Source organism: Phoca vitulina, unplaced genomic scaffold, assembly GCF_004348235.1.
Source record: "Phoca vitulina isolate PV1807 unplaced genomic scaffold, GSC_HSeal_1.0 scaffold21, whole genome shotgun sequence".
NCBI lineage: Eukaryota > Metazoa > Chordata > Mammalia > Carnivora > Phocidae > Phoca > Phoca vitulina.
In genome coordinates, this window is record NW_022589724.1 from 10,482,834 (window position 1) to 10,499,482 (window position 16,649).

The following is a 16,649-nucleotide window of genomic DNA, read 5'->3' on the forward strand; positions in this document are numbered from 1 at the left end:
GGTATAACCAGAAACTGAAAATTAGGGGGGAAAAAAAAAAAAAGATGAAGAGCCTGGATGCTGGAGCCAGACTTCCTGGGTGTAACACATTCTAGTGGCAAGAACCTAGAGATGGTATTTGACTATTTTGCACCTGGTTCCTTGTCCGTATAATAGGGCGACAGTCACCCTGTACATTTTTTATGAGTACAAAAAGCCAAGAATTAACTGAGTAGGTATACAGGAAGCATTCAGAACTATATCTAGCATACAGTAGGCACTAGTTTTATAAGAAATCTTTTAGGTGGGATCCGTTTTACTTTTTAGTTCTTGAGACTCAGTCCTCAACATTTCAGTGATCCTGGAATACCAGTTGGCTTCCAATGTCAGATACACAATCCTCAGACTCTACCTCTGACATTTGCGAAAAATCTCTAACAAAACTGACCCACTCCGATTAAACCAAGAACTTTAACTGTAGAATCCATCTTGGTAATTCTGTTCTGCAGTCTCCTGAGAGGTGCCTCTCATGGTTTCTGCTCCTGGAGCTGCATCATATGTTATCCTGATGCTGTAGATTAATTCTCTCCTGATGTTGCATTTTTGCCCTTCAATTTCTACTTCACACGTTGAGTTTACACTTCTAATCTCTCAAGGTCAAGGTCAACAGTAGGCAGAGCAGACACCAGCAGGACAATGAAGAAGCCAAGAGCACTTATGTGCTGTGTGTGCTCTCGCATGTTGCTTAACCTCTCTGTGCCTCCATCTCCTCATCTGCATAATGAGGACGCTCATAGGAAGCATCTAGCTAATACAGTTGTGAGGAGTCAATGAGTTAAGCCATGTAAAGTGCTTCCATTAATGTTAATGGTCAATGTTCTCTGGAAACATTATGCTAAGTGAAAGAAGCCAGACACAAGAGGCCAAATATTCTGTACGATTCTGTTTATATGAAATATCCACAGCTGGCAAATCCATAGAGACAGAAAACAGATTAGTGGTTGCCAGGGGCTGGGAGGAGGGGAGAATGGGCTGGGAGGAGGGGAGAATGGAGAATGACTGCCTCGAGGGTATAGGGTTTCCCTGTGAGGTCACGACAATGTTCTGGAGCTAGGCAATGATGATGGGAACGTAACACCGTGAGTGTACTAAACGTCACTAATGATCAATTTTTTATGTGTATTTTACCAAAAGAAAATCATTTGCCAAAAAAAAAAAAAAAAAGTCAATAATGTTTCCTATTACTCGACTTACTACATGGACAACTACTACAGTAGGAAACGTACTGGTTCCCCTGCAAGGCAGAAGTGGCCCACAGGCTCTCAGGCAGGAGAGGGAAGACTCTGTAGGAGGAGGGAGGGTGTTCAGGACAAGCCTCACAGACGTGGTAGCCTCTGAGACGTGCCCTGAGAGACGGCCAGACCCTTCTGAGGCAAGAACCGGCCAGTAAGACGGGAAAGAGCACAGCAGAGGCGCGCAGGTGAGAAGTCAAGCATGGAGAGTGGAGGTGGGGGCTGCCAGAGGACCAGCAGGGTGGCAGCCGGGGGGCAGACCTGCGAGCAAGTGGACGTGGAGCCTGAGAAGGATTTTAGGTCTGGTTCTGAGCTTACAAGCTGGGGGATGGGCAAAAATCCTCCTGCTGAGCTTCCTGTAAAGGTAGAATGATGCGCGTTCTACATCATTCCCATCATTGTCTCAAAAAGGTTCTATCGGGATTAAATATGGCACCAAACCTAAAACGCTACACAAACGTAAGGGGTGTGATGCCGTGGAACGCTGGTTCTCAAACTTGGCTGCACCATGGAATTCCCTCAGGAGTCTAAAAAAAACCCTGTAATGACCAGGTCTCTGGTGGTAGTGGCCCCGCTAAGCTGGGGGCAAAGTAATGATGTGCTGAAGGCGGGAACACAATAGAAAGCGGACGCCCAGGGTACAGATGACGAAGAGGCCTGAAACCCTGGGGTGGGAGGGCGGAGCAGTCGTGAAACCTTGAGGTTGTTCACAGGCTGACCCTGGGCTACCATGGCAAGACTAAAGGTGTTCATTCTCCTTTTTATGAGGGACGGCAGGTGTGCAATGCACCCCCACAGAGCTTCTAAGAAGGGCCCACATTTTTAACCCCTTCATATTCCCCGTACTGGGCCTCGAGCACACTAGATGATCTGGATTTTGTGTTGTTGTTTTTCACAAAGAAGTGAAATAAATGAAATCACACAGGTCTTGTCAGTCAACACACTGTAGCTCTCCGGACAACTCACGTATGTGGAAGAGCTCATTCCCTGAAGTGAGTTCATAAGATAAATGGCGTGTCCCCGGCAAGTACACACCATTGTTTCTTTTAGAAGACAGCACGTGGGTTTTGCATTTTTCTTCAGGGGTCTCAGAGGAATGATCCACCACAGCTTTTCGAACAAAGCTACAGACTTTTGGACTTCAAAGCAAAATAAATCCCACAGAGGACACTGACGATGTATCCTGAACAAACACTTCCCACCTTGGACTCCCCGCTCTCCCAGTACAATATCCCGCCACCCGGACCTCCCTGTCTCAGCTTCCACCCCCGAGAATGCCGGAGGACCTGCCACTGCCAGCTTGCATGCATGAACGGGGGCCGAATGCAGGCCAGCCTGAGCCCCTCCCTGGACTCTGACCGGCCACCCCCACTGCCGCCCTCGAAGCACTGTGTCACTCAGCACACACTGCATCGGACTGAGTAGGTGGCCTGGACCTCGGGTCTCAGGCCCCGGCTAACAGGAGCAATAAAAGGGCTGCGGCCGGTGAAAGGCTGCGTCACAGCTGCCAGAATGCTCTGCAGGTTAATAACTAACCTCATAAGCCTTTTACAGTTTACTGGGTCTTTCCTGGATGAAGCCCACGTCCATTTCATGGCCAGGCCACACGGCGGGCAGTGGTTCTCCCCGGGCCCGGCTTTCAGAAGAGGTAGGGGAGTCTCAGCGAGGCCAAGGGGGGCCACGGAGCAGCCAGGAGGGCTGCGTGCAGGCAGCGGCTCACATTACACACTAATTACGGCTCATTTGCCACAGGCCAGCAGTACCTGGCCGCGCGGAGCAGCCGAGAGCGTTCCAACACAGACGGGAGAGATCCGCCATCCCAGGATGAGGCCCTGGGCCATGAAGCCTCCAAGGGCTCCGTCAGGGGTATAACCCAGTGGTTCCCGCTGCCCTACCATCCGCCCCGTCTCCCTTCTCTCTGAAGAGTTCATCGATTCTGCTCCCGAAATGTCTGCTGGCACCTCTAGCCAGGAGACATGGAAAGGGCTCACTGGGGGCCTCCCAGAAAATGGAAAGGAACCCAAATAGGAGTGAGCTAGAGAAAAAAAGAATCCAAGGTCAAGGGAGACATTCAAAACCAAAGTCAAGGAGAGGCGCCTGGGTGGCTCAGTCGGTTAAGCATCCCCCGAGACTCTGGATTTTGGCTTAGGTCATGATCTCAGGGTCACGAAACTGAGCCCTACATCGGGGCTCCATGCTGGGCATGGAGGCTGCTTAGGATTCTCTCTCTCTCTCCCTCTGCCCCTCCCCCCACTCTCTCCTTCTCTCTCTCAAAAAAAGAAAAGCCAAGGAGCTAATGAAGAAAGAGGAGTTAGACACAGAAGAAAAAGAAAAGACATTCTTTCATCAAATCTACTGAAAACTTTCCAAAGATGAGGAATGTGGACCTTTTCAAAGAAGCAACATCCGATGAAAAATAGAGGATGCGTGGGCTCACTGGCAGGGCTTGAGCAAGGAGCAGGAATCTTGAATGGATTATTTCAAGCCTCAGTGCTGCTGTGGCCAGCAGGAAGGCTGTTCTCCCACTTGTCTTCAGAGCCCAACTTGCTCTCTGAGATTTTCTGGTTGCCCATTTCTCCCACTCAGTCCCCCTACCTTAGACCTTTCTTTGAGCTTATTTAAAGTTCTCTATGGCACTCTTCACACCAGGTGTAATAACTTGTCTCCACCCAAGATTCTTGAGGGCAAGGAACCTGTCTTATTGTTCTGTGTGCCCGGAGTCAGATGCTTCAAATAATGCCAGTTCCCTGTACCGAGGGCACCTCAGGGTAAACAAATGTTGAGGATGCCAGCAACAAAATCCCAAAAGTGAGAAACTACTATAGGACAAATCAGCAAATAAATGACCCCAAAAAGGCAAGGAGAGGGGAAAACTCTAGATTAAGAGCTTTAAATTGTTGGGTAGGGAAAATGGGGAGATGTCGGTCAAAGAACACAAACTTTCAGTTAAAGGATGAACAAGTTCTGGGGATCTCATATACAGCAATGGTGACTAGAGTTAATTATAATGTACAATATACTTGAAATTTGCTAAAACAGTGGATCTCAGAAATGTGCTAAGATACACACCACTATAACTGGTGAGGCAACAAACATGTTCATTACCTTGATGCATAGTAACAGGTTTTACAATTTATACCTCTATCAAATCACCAAGCTTTACACTCCAAACGTATATGATTTTTATTTGTCAATTATACCTCAATAAGCTAGGGAAAAAATATTTTGAAAAATTTTTTTATAAAGCTTTGGATAAAATATAAACCAAATGCAATGAATGTTTGGTTTGCTGACAAACCAAACAGGAAAATCTGAACACTGACTAAATATCTTCTGATACCAAACATTTTTTTAGGTTTTTACTAGAATAGTGGATCTATTTATAAAAACATAGCCCTTGTCTTTTAGAGATGTGCACTGAAGTACAAGTTTGAAATTACATGTTTGGAGTTTGTTTTAAAATCATTGGGAAAGGGGGCGCCTGGGGGGCTCAGTCGGGTAAGCGTCTGCCTTGGCCCAGGTCATGATCCCAGGGTCCTGGGATCAAGCCCCCACATTGGGCTCCCTGCTCAGTGGGGAGTCTGCTTCTCCCTCACCCTTTGCCGCTCCCCCTGCTTGTGCTCTCTGTTAAATAAATAAAATTTTTCCAAAAAAAAAATCATCGGGAAGGGACGGAGTGAGGATACAGATGGAACAAGTGGCTACATTGACAGGTGATGAAGCTTGATGATGGGTCCTTGGGGTTCATTATGTTCATTCTGTGGTGCGTACATTGGATTCTCTCCTCTTTTGAATATCCTTAGAAATTTCAATAATAAAAACTGAAAAAAAAAAGTAGGCAGAATTGAAGTGAAATCTATAGATCCTACAATTCCTCACCAAAAACCAAGAGCGGCAACTGACTCCAAAATTCATGCACAGCAAAAGTGAAGTCAAAACATTAATCCCCAGTTAGTAAGGAAAGGCCTGCATGGGAGACTCAGACAGAAGTGTTCTCTCTTGTTCCATGAGGTTACCTGAGAAGAAGGCACATTGGAGACAATCTCATAAAGACTAGCAGGGAAAGAGCTGAACACAACAGGAAAAACAGGACAACTAAAAAACAGGCAAAAATCACAGAATGAAGCCTTCCAGGAGGAAACACAGTTATGGTTCATAAACATGTAGAGACACTCAATCTCATCACCAACTGAAGCGTGAAGACCACAGTAAGTTTCCACGAGCTTCCACTAGACTGGTAAAATAAAACCAAAAAAGCTGCACAATGCCAAGTGTGGAAGAATGGATTCACAGACGCTTTTATACGCTGCTGGGACTCTGGGAAAACAATTTCGCCTGATCTTACAGGGCCCTGCCCACCGCCCTCCCAGCCAGTCCACTCCTGAGCGCATACCCAGGAGAGAGGCTTGCTTGCATATATGCACCAGGAGACTCATTCCAGGAGGTTCAAAGCAGCATTTTCCCCTAACAGCCCCAAACCGGAAACATCCCAAATGTCCACCAGCAAAGGATAAATTTCAGTAGATTCGTGCAATGGAATACTAGAGTAACAACATCAATATGGACAAATCTCATGAACACAGTATTGAAAAAATCCACTTATAAAGTTTACAAACACACAAAACTAACAATATATCATTTGGATAAACATACAGATGTGGTAAACCTATAACATAGAAAAGGAAAGAATGAGAGACGTATTTCAGGAGGGCAGAAGGGCAGGAAGTGTGGTCAGGAGGAGCATCGGGGGCTTTAACAGCATTGCTGATGTCTTTGTAGTTTTGACTTGTTTTTAAAGATTTTATTTATTTATTTGAGAGAGACTGAGAGAGCGAGCGCAAGAGCAGGGGGAGGAGCAGAGGGAGAGAGGGAGAAGCAGACTACCCACTGAGCAAGGGAGGGGGGCCTCGATCCCAGGACCCTGGGATCATGACCTGAGCCGAAGGCAGACGCTTAACCAAGCATCCCGATGTCTTTGTTTTTAAGCTTGGTGGTGGGTACACAGATGTTCATGGTATGATTTTTCTTTAAACTATTCGTGGTACACTCTTTTATATTTATATTTCCAGTACCAAAAAATTTAAAGACCAAGGACCTGCCCACGTGGAGCAACTTAGACAAAAGTGTAAGGGGGAAAACTAAGAGCAGATAACCCGGGAGGATGACCAGCACGAAGCAGAAGAGCCTCAGGGGAGAGGTGCCAGATGCCAAGAATAAAACCACGAGGGGAGGGCTGGGGACATCCGAGCCTCTGATGGCAGTACCACTAATGAACAGGCAGGACTGAGGCAGGAAGGCCCGGACCTGCACAAAAATCCGTAACGAAATGCGCGGTATGCATGCACTGGACTAGTACTCAGCCTGAAAAAGGACGGGCATTCTGATGCATGCTACACTATGGATGAACCCTGAAGATACTATGCCGTGAGAGGAGTCAGACACAAAAGGATAAATACTGCACGATTCCACTTATATAAGACAACTGGAGTAGTCAAATCTGTAGAGATAGGAAGTAGAAGGGTGGTTGCCAGGGGCTGCGGGGAGGGGGGATGGAGAATCACTGTTTAATGGGTACAGAGTTTCAGCGTGGAAAGGTGAAAACAATCTGGAGACAGATGGTGGTGATAGCCACACAGCTATGTGAATGCACTCCATGCCACCGAGCTGTATACCTAAAAATGGTTAAAATGATAAATTTTATGTCACTGACACTTTATCACAATTAAAAAAACAAAGCATAATTCAAAGTGGTTGCAGCTGAGCAAGCCTGGCGGTAGGCTAAAGGAGAAGCACTATCACGCCTACCTCAACCTCCCTGCTCAGAGATCAGATACGACACAGACGACCACAAAATCGAAAGGAAACAGGTGTGGAGGCCACACGACAGGGCTGAGGGACGCCAGCCCTGCAGGCCCCTGCGGAACCAGGCGGTCCACGTCCCCCCAGCTGGGCTGGCAGCAGGGACAGTCCTACTTTTGCGACCAAGCTCCGTGCTGGGAAACAAGGAAGCTCCAGATGACCCCACAGGTGGCACAGGACCCTGGGGATCGCATCTTCCAGTCCTTCGCTTCAACAAGGAAATGCTGGGCACTCGGCCAGCTATGACTTTAGGGAAAAGAACCGGAGAAATGAGAGACAGAACGAGTGGCAAAGAGGTTCAGGAATGACGGGGTGTTACTGCATGAAATTCTGACCTGTCAAATCACAAAAGAGTTCCCAGGAGCACTCGTTTCAAACAGGGAGGCTGAGTGTGCCCAACATGGGCTGGAGGAAGAGCACTGGAAAATGAGTCAGAAAACCTAGATTCAATTGTGACCCTACCACACTTATTACCTGAGTGGCCCAAGGCCACAAGCTCCCTGAGACCACGTGTAAATGGGGTAATAATACCTTCCCGCACGGGAGCAACTGGAGGAAGTGACACGGATTCTGCAAGCCTGGGGGCAGGGCTGCCCAACAGAGAAGAGACCAGGTGCTTTGCATATCAACCGCCAACCCAAGACAGGTACAGACAGGTACTACTCACGTCAAGCACATGCACACACACACACACAGATTGTGGGGTGAATTTAATCTAGAATAATCACAGGAAAGGACACCAAACGGATGAGGGGTTTGTCACGAAGGCTTGGATGGGAGAAAAAAAAAACTCTACACCATGTTTATGCACGTGTATACGAAAGTACAAAGACTGAAGGGAGTCAGTTGCTATGCAGCAGGATGGGAATATGTAAAATGCTTTTCTGTGGGAGAAGTTCAGTGTTGTACTATTAAGCACTTTTTAAAAATGTAGCCTACTTCTGACCTCAGTGTTGAAAAATTATGGCCATCAAACCAGAATGCACTCTGGGCGAAACTGTATTCAGTGAGTGTGACTGAAAGATGTAACTCTGGGGGCACCTGGCTGGCTCAGTCGGAAGAGTGTGCGACTCTTGGTCTCTGAGTCGTGAGTTTAAGCTCCACATTGGGGGTAGAGATTACTTAATAAATATTTTAAAAAATAAAATAAAGATGTAAGTCTGATTTCTGGAAATCCCAACTGGCTTGCAAAGGAGGCTCAGAGGTCCCCATCCACCTCAGGACCCTGCGACAGTCTCAGAACCCGCTCCCCCTCCCCCCCCACCAATGCCCAGTCCTGCTGTCAGAGAGACTTCCCAGACCACAAATCTCTCCTGAAAGTCTGAGCTTATACCTGGAGTCTACCTTTACTAGCTATGTGACATGGGCATGTGTTTTAACCTGTCTACTGAGCCCCAATTCTCCCCTCTACAAGTCAGGGTTAACAGCAATAACACCATCAAAGTTTTTGTGAGAATTCAAACCAGCCAATCCCTTAAGGACTCAGCACAGACCAGGCACACAGCAAATGCTCAGCAAGCGTCAGCTCTGATTAGCTCAAGGCACACACCCGTGCTTTAAAGGTTCATCGATCGCTTCTTTAAGATTTAGGGACACAGCCAGAGCTCATAATCCTCCTCTACTCCGAGAAGCCCAGAGCCCAGGAAATGGGGTTTTCTGGCTCCGACCTCCATGCATTTGCACCTGCTGTTTCCTCTGCCCCGACACCTTCTGACCAAATCTACAGCTGAACTCCTGTGCATCCTCTGGGACAACCTGATGTCACTTTGGGCATCAAACCATCGCCAACTCCACCCCACAGTTCAGCTGCTCTCCCTCGGCACGCCTTCATGTGGAGCTACAAGTTACGCATTTACCGGTTTTCCCTTTTGAGATTACAATGATCTCATCCCTCGTGGAGCCCTCCCCAACACTCAATGCGGTGTAAGTGCTCAATAAGCCCTTGCTGACTGAAGACAACACACTACGGGTAAACAAAAACATTTTGGAAAACAATTAATAATAAATCAGATTTAAAATCAAGCGGGACTAGTAAGATAAATCCAGCTCTAGAGAGAAGCCCAAGAGGCTGCAGAAGGAGACTGAGGGGATTAGGGCAGAAGGGGCACACCTGGGAGGCTGCAAGGCTCCCACCCATCTCTGCCAGAGCATGTGCCTCCCTGGCAGGTGAGGGAGCAGCGACCACCCCAAGGCAGGTGTTCAGAACACAAGCCCCCAGATGTGAGAGAATTCTGTGGTCACATCAGCAGGGCCTTAAACCTGCCAGAAAGCAGAGATGATGGTGGGGAGAGGCTCCAAGGATGGGGAGCTTTGCTTCTCACTCGGGCAGGGGCAGTGTAGGTGGACAGCTCAGATGGCAACCAGCACCGGGGGCTCCCACCCCAGCCAAGGGTCCCTGGGAAGGTAAGGGGGGTGGCCAAGGGCCTCCACCCCCAAGAGACACAAACTCAAGGTCTGTGATCCCTATTCAACTGTGCTGAAGGGGTTGGAGAGACTTTCAATCAACCCATGCAAATTCATCATTTTGAGTACATATTTATAACTAAATACAAAAAGAAAAAACTGCAGATGGATATACATCACAATCTTAACAGTGGTTATCTCTGATGAAATTTTAGATGTTTCCACTTCTCTGGCTTCTCTATATTTATTTTCTAGTCTTTCTGCTTTAAGCATGTTCTAATACAAAATGAAAGTAGGGGCCGAAGGCACATACCAACCTGAAAAAAAAAAAACAAAACCCAGCAAGATCAATCAGCGGTGGACCCTGCCTGCAGGCACCTGCCATGGGCCAGAGAAGGAAACCTGGGGGCCCACAGAACCAGGTGCCTGCTGAAGGGAACACTCCAGGCAGAATGGAGGCAGGAGTAGAGGCCAAGTGGAGGCAGAGTGGAAGAGGCTGGGTGAGGGCCTCAGGCAGGGGACAAGGATGAACACCTCTTTTGAGGACAAATTGTGGGTGGAGGATTTCTGTGGTTACTGAGTGGATTTTTTTTTCCTAAGTCCCTATGCAAGAATTTAAGGGAAAGTACCGCCCCCCCAACACACACACACATACGCTGACCTTTTGCTATTTCAAAATTAAACAGACCTGTGCCTTCATCCCCAGCGGTGCACTAGGGACAGAATTCAATGAGATTATGCACGTGAAAGTGCTTAGCAAGTTAATATTTGTTCGGTCCTGGACCAGTGTAGGGTCATGTTACTGGCACGGGAAACGCTGACAGACACCCCCCTCCCCCATATTAACACTGACAATCCAGCAAGTGTGAAACCACAGTGTGATAGAGGTCACGCCTGTATCCCATTTGGGAAGGATGTTCACCATTCACCCCTCTTCCTCCCCAACTCCCCCTGCTCCTACTAGCCTTCCTTTAAAACAAGCTATTTTTTTTTAAGATTTTATTTATTTATTTGACAGAGAGAGAGAGAGAGAGAGCACAAGTAGGCAGAGCAGCAGCCAGAGGGAGAGGGAGAAGCAGGCTTCCCGCTGAGCAGGGAGCCCGATGTGGGGCTCGATCCCAGGACCCTGGGATCATGACCTGAGCTGAAGAAAGACGCTTAACAACTGAGCCACCCAGGCGCCCCAAAACAAAGCTATTTTTAAAAAATACACAAACTCACGACCCAGGTAGGGGTCCGAGGTTCCCCACGGCGTCACTCACGGGCTGGGATTGGGTGGAGGTGGGGTCAGCACTGGAGGGCCACCTTGAGCCAATACCTTCCCTCAGGGGCAGGAAAAAGCCAGCCACCCAGAGGCCCAGGAGGAGGCAACGTGTCCGCGGAAGTCAGACCCTTGGGAGAGGGTGGAAATGAGGAGCTGCCTTCCTCTGTTTCCTGGGGTGTCTTCTATGGTCCCCCATTTCTTCCTACACCTAAGGGTGAAGACCTCCCCGCCTCCACACTAGACTCCACGAGGCCTCTGCCTTCCCCAACTGCTCTGGCACTCTTCCCGCTCCTCCAGGCCAGGCCCTCGTCAGCCCTCACCTGGGCCACGGCAGCAGCACAACTGCCCCGGCCCCACTCCGCCAGGACAGAAATGGGCTCCCTAAAGCTCAGGGTGACACTGCCAACCCCTGGCTCAAAGACGACCACTGCGCTCCCCTGCCTACAGCAGTTTTTAACGCCCAGCATGGTTGCCCTCTGCTCGCAGTTCCACAGCCGGTGCTTTTCCTAGGCTGTGAAGGGACCCCGTTCACCAGAATCACCCGGGATACTTGCTAGAAGGCCAGCTTCCTGAACCACTCAATCAGAAATTCTGGGGGGAGACCCGGGGAATTTTAACTGGAGAGAAAAAAAAAAAGTCCCAGACGCACTCTGTGGAGTACACTGAGGTTAGAGAGCCATTTTGCTGGAGTTTCCCATTGTTCGGGAAAATGTGTCCTACTACCAATGGCCAGGAACATATCCTATCCCCTTTCCACCATCCTGTGTCAGGCCTAGAGGGGCGGTCTTTCTACCACTGATCCTACACTCACCTCCAAAGGCTAGGCACTCGGGGTTCCTAGAGTAACCCATTCCAACTCTTCACTGAGTGATTAAAGTGAAGTCACTCTCCATGCACAGGCCTCAGTTTCCCGTATATACAAAGGAGGGGGTATGTGCTGTCTAGGGTCCCTTTCAACTCAAAAACAGGGTATATGATCTTTATGTTCTATCATGTGCGTTCCTCTGTATCAGAGATTCTAGTTCTAAAACTCTAAGAACTTGCATTTGAGGCGGGGGGTCGGGGGTGGGGTATCCTTTCCTCACCTAAAGTGAAACAGGGTGCCTGGGTTAAGGCTCTGCCTTCCGCTGACGTCACGATGTCAGGTCCTGGGATTGGCCCCACATCCAGCTCCCTGCTCAGCGAGGAGTCTGCATCTCCCTCTGCCCGCCTCCCCCGTGTCCACTCTCTTTCTCTCAAATAAATAAAGAAAGAAAGAAAATCTTAAAAAAAAAAATAAAGTGAAACTTTCAAAAAAGCATGTCTCCTACCCCATACAACTTCCGATTTCCACAAAAAGAGATGTTTGGCCTTCCTGCCACAGCTTTTTTTTTTTTTTAATTTGTTTTTAACATCCATTACTAGACATGCTTCCAAACCCTCTCTGCAGGCCAGAGAGGAGGTGTGAGAAGTGGGTACGATTACAACCTCCTAGCAGCCCTTCAGTGGCCTGCCGCGTACTGAAACTTTGTAGACCGCTGGTCACATAATCCTCCCAACAAATGCTCCCATGTGAAAGACAAGATCGATGCGCAGAGAGCCTGAGCCGCCCAAGGCTGCACAGCCAGCCTGCAAGGCTCAGGCACGGCCCTTCTGCAGCTCCCCTGCTTGCATGGCAGCACAGTGAGTCAACGCTGAGTTCCAGAGCCGGTGAAAGCGACTGCGCCAATGGCACTACTCCAGGCCCACGGGCCGTGCCCTCCAAGGCCTGGCGGGAGCGCCACCCAGCCAGGCACACACACACGCCCTCCCAGCTTTCCGCATGAGCTGCTGGAAGACTGTGCACGCAGGGGAGGGGGGGACGGGGCTGAGCAACAGCCACACGAGCAAAAGCGATGCCAGGGATTTAGTCAACAGAGAGCTAATATGAGTCAACAGCGGGTGCCGCTGCCAAGCACACTAATGGGATCTTCAGCGGCATTAATAGAAGGAAAGTGTCTCGGGTCGGCCGAGCGAGTCCCGCCCCGCCCGGGCCGGAGCGCACCTGAGGGCTGGGCAGGGCCGGGCTGCTCTCGGGAGAGCCAGGCAGCAGCTTCCAAAGCAAGGCCAGGTTTTCCGACGAGGAGTGGCTCCCCGTGCCTCTCCGGTCTGTAGGGTGAGCCAGGGATTCCCCTGGAAGCCGGGTTTGTACAGCAAGTCCACCGTAGGCTGCATGTTATAGAGGGACTTTTGAAAAGACCCTTTTGTTCCCTTTCTATCAAAGGTTGAGGAACCACGGCAAAGGTTACAGACAGGCAGGCATGCTAGGGGAGGCAGCCCACCAGCAGACGAGGGGGAGCCAGGCCCTGTCGGAGGATTGCTGAAGACCATTACAGGTGCTTCTTCCTTTATTATGTATATAAAACCACGGGCCACGGCTTAGCCCAGGAGTGGACTTGACGCAGTAAGTATTCCAAAAATGCACAAGGAACATGGATTTGAGATCCTACCACCTCAAGTGTCAAAGTCTCCAGGAAGCGCCCAGAACCCGCCCATCCACCGGCACCCTGTCTGGGTGAGCCCCCCTCACATTGCTTAGAATAAAACGCCGTGTTTCTACCTGGGTTTCCCAGGAGCCTCCGGGCCACCTCTCGTTCACCTTTGCGTGCACAGCACGGTGCGTGGCACACACGAGACGCCCAATAAATGCTGACCGCGGACAGAGGCGCCCCGGCATGGTCACACCGAAGGTGCTGCTGTGGCCTGGTCCGTTTCCGAACCTGTGATCCGAAACCAGAGCCGGGCTGGGCTAGTCAAATGGCTTAGGGCAATGCATCACCACTGTGAGTACGCAGAGCAGAGGAATTCTTGAAGCTAACACCACCAGAGGGTTTTAATTACAAAGGAGCCATAGTTAGCCGGGCAAGTGCACGGGGTGCCCGTGGAAGTGACAGGGGACAGAAAATCCAGCTTAGGGGTATGGCAGCCAAAGGTAAATCCTACCTGTGTGACAGGCAGCAATGCAACACCAGAGCCCAGGAAGAGGTAAAAATCCAGGAAAGCAGAAGAGGGGAACCAAGACAAGTGGGGCTAACTGCCCAACAGGATAGCATAAAAAGTGAGCCGGGGGAAAGGCGCCTTAGGAAGGAGCGTGCGTGCTACAAATTCATCTACAAATTCACTGGGAGCTGGCTGCCTGGCGCTAACCTCGTACTCAGAGAATTAATTACAGGAACTAAAACTCTGATCTGGGAAGACTAGCATAGGAGACTGTGTGATGTAGCTCTGATAGCTAATAAATCTTTAAATCGATGAGCCGTGCTCACTGGTGATTTTTCTTGATCATTCCGCCCTGAGGGCTCACATGACAAAAGCCTGCATTTTGTCTTTGGACAGGGTGGATATACATATGCGTGTGTCTGTATAAATAGAATTTGGGGTTCGCTCTATCACATCTTAAAGCATCAAGAAATCTGCCATCATTAAGAAAACGCGGGGGGGGGGGAAAACACCCAGGGAAATCTTTTGTCAAGCAACCTTTTGTATCGAGGAGAAACCTTTCCCAATGTAAAATATCCCCCTCCCCCACGCTCAGTGAGGGCTCCACCAGCCAGAAGTCAGCATTCCGGCCCCATCCCAACCCGTCCGTTGGTGTACCTGTCTGGGTTTATCACGCATGCACTTGACTCAGTTTGCATTTTTCATCTGAGAAACACCACTTAAGCCTGTCACACAAACCTGACAGAAGCAACACATTTTATAAACGAATCATCCCTGGGGAACAGACAAGAAAATCCTCAAGAAGCACCATCAAAGTTCTCAGGGAGAGCATTCCTCTCCCTGATCCGAGATGCAAAATACGCCACATCCTCTCCACACACCAGCTGCCCACCTCTCCAATCCTCCTGGCTCTTGGGGCCTCCCCTCCCAGCTGAAGAGGAGCTGGAGAGCCTCAGTCGTGGGGAGGAGTAACATTTTAATGCTATTTTAAAGACAACAGCTCTAAGCACAGGAACGTTGGCTCCTTTTCCGTGAATAAAAAGGCCCCACAAGGGTATTATCATAACAAAATGATACTCTATGGAGAGCACTAGGAGGCACAAAAATAAAATTGCCATAAATTGAAACTGTCTCAAAATTAAACCTAAGGCAGCATTAAAGTCCAGGCCAAGCAGGCTCTGATTTTCCCATTTAAAAGCCTTACAGGTTCCTAGTTCCCTCGCCAAGTCTAAAGAATTTCCCCCACCCGGGAAGGCCTACATGTTTCCTTTGGAAGTCTGGCTATGTTCTTTTTTTTTTTCCGCGTGAAACCCTCGGAATGATCTGTGACATTCATCTAAAAGCCTCATCGACGCTGTGTCCTCAGTCACACCCAAAGATTCCCAAAGGCACCGTCTGCCGCAGCGCCGGGTGCCCAGTAGGCGCCCATTAATGTGCGGATTTGATTTGATCACATCTGGCCCCTTCGGGCTAGAAAGCTGGACGCCCTGGCGGGGACAGCGCCAGCCTAACTCACTGCTGGAGGGGGCGGGGTGCAACCACCTGTGGGCGAGTGGCCCCGCAGCCGGCGCCGCCGCCCGGGGGTCCCTTGGCCGCCGCACGCACGTTGCCACGGGTTGGGGGCGGGGAGGGGGGAGTCCGGCTCACTAGGCCCAGTGGGCGCCCCAGGGCCGACTCCCAGCGCCCCAGCAAAGGTCTCTGCCGGTGCAAAGTTGGCCAGGTCCATGAGAGTCGATTCTAGAGTTAGCTCCCAAGTCACCCAAACCCTTGGGAGGCTGAGGGCTGTAGGGGCTCTTTGGGATGAGAATGGGGCGGGGGCGGGCATCGAGGAGGTCGGGAGAGAAATGGTCCCCAGATTCCCTCCCAAACTTGGGGCACCTGCTGGGCAGCAGGGGAGGGGGCTTCTCCTCCCCGCCATCTCGACAAGGCCTGGTGGCGACTTTGTGGGGGCAAGCAAGCCACCCTGGGGGCAGCCCCGCATTGCTTTGAGATTTTCTAACCAATATCCCAGCACCAAGAAGGCCCCCGCTGGAACCTGGGGGGCGGAAGGGGAACACCGGTCACTCGCGCCAGGGGGCGGGGACTCGGGAAGAGGGGACTGGGTGAGCGGGGGAGGGAGTAAGGCCCGAAGGACGAGGTGGCAGCCGGAGAAGGCGCGACCCAGCAGCGCAATGTCCCAAGAAGGGGGGCACGGGGCCACAGAAGGGGTTCCAGAAGAGACTGGGACGGAGTGGCCCGAGAGGAAACCAGGGATAGGGAGTGCTCGCAGGAGAAGAAAGAAGGGATCCCCGGAGAGGTACAAGAGGGGCGCCCAGAGAGGAACACTGGGGGAGGGGAGCTGTCCCAAGGGGTGCCAGTGCCACGGACCGGCCCCGTCACTCACCGGCAGGTCCACGTTCACTTCGGTCCCGTCGAGCAGGAAGACGCGGCAGGACAGGGTGGCCTTGGCAGCGCCGGCGGCGGAGATGTGCACGGCCGCGCCGCCCGTGAGCAGGGGCCCGCCGCCGGCCGGGAACACGCTGCCCCCCGGCGCGGCGGGCAGCGTAGAGGAGGCGGCGGCGGCGGCGGCTGGGCCCCCCCGCGGCCCCCCGTCGCGCTCGTCCCCCAGCCCGGCGGCCCCGCGCCCCGCCGCGCCCCGCGCGTAGCGCTGCATGGAGCGGCGGCCAAAGGTCCGGCGCAGGAACCGCAGCATCCTGGCTGGGGGCGCCCCCTGCCTCCGCCCCCTGCGCCGCCGCCGCCGCCGCCGCTGCGCCTCCGCCCGGGAGCGCCCCGCGACGCCGTCAGTGCCCGCGGCCGCCTGCGCCGCCTCCCAACGCCTGCGGCCCGCGGCTCGCTCCCGCTGAGGCCGAGGCCGAGGCCGCGCTCCGGCTGCCTGCGGGGCGCGCCGGCCCGGC

The 16,649-nt window shown here is 51.3% G+C and overlaps 1 protein-coding gene across 5 annotated transcripts in view; it reads right to left on the reverse strand.

Annotated features, from left to right (window-relative positions):
• The window catches only part of EPB41L4B (erythrocyte membrane protein band 4.1 like 4B), a 128,004-nt gene extending 111,542 nt beyond the window's left edge, over positions 1 to 16,462 (reverse strand). For 4 of the 5 annotated variants that reach the window (XM_032419090.1, XM_032419089.1, XM_032419091.1 and 1 more), the window contains exon 1: positions 16,139 to 16,447. In XM_032419090.1, the coding sequence (XP_032274981.1) occupies positions 16,139 to 16,447 (309 nt within the window). Of the gene's footprint in view, positions 1 to 16,138 lie in introns of all 5 variants that reach the window. The other variant, XM_032419088.1, reaches the window with a different exon arrangement.
• Between the last annotated feature and the right edge of the window lie 187 nt (positions 16,463 to 16,649).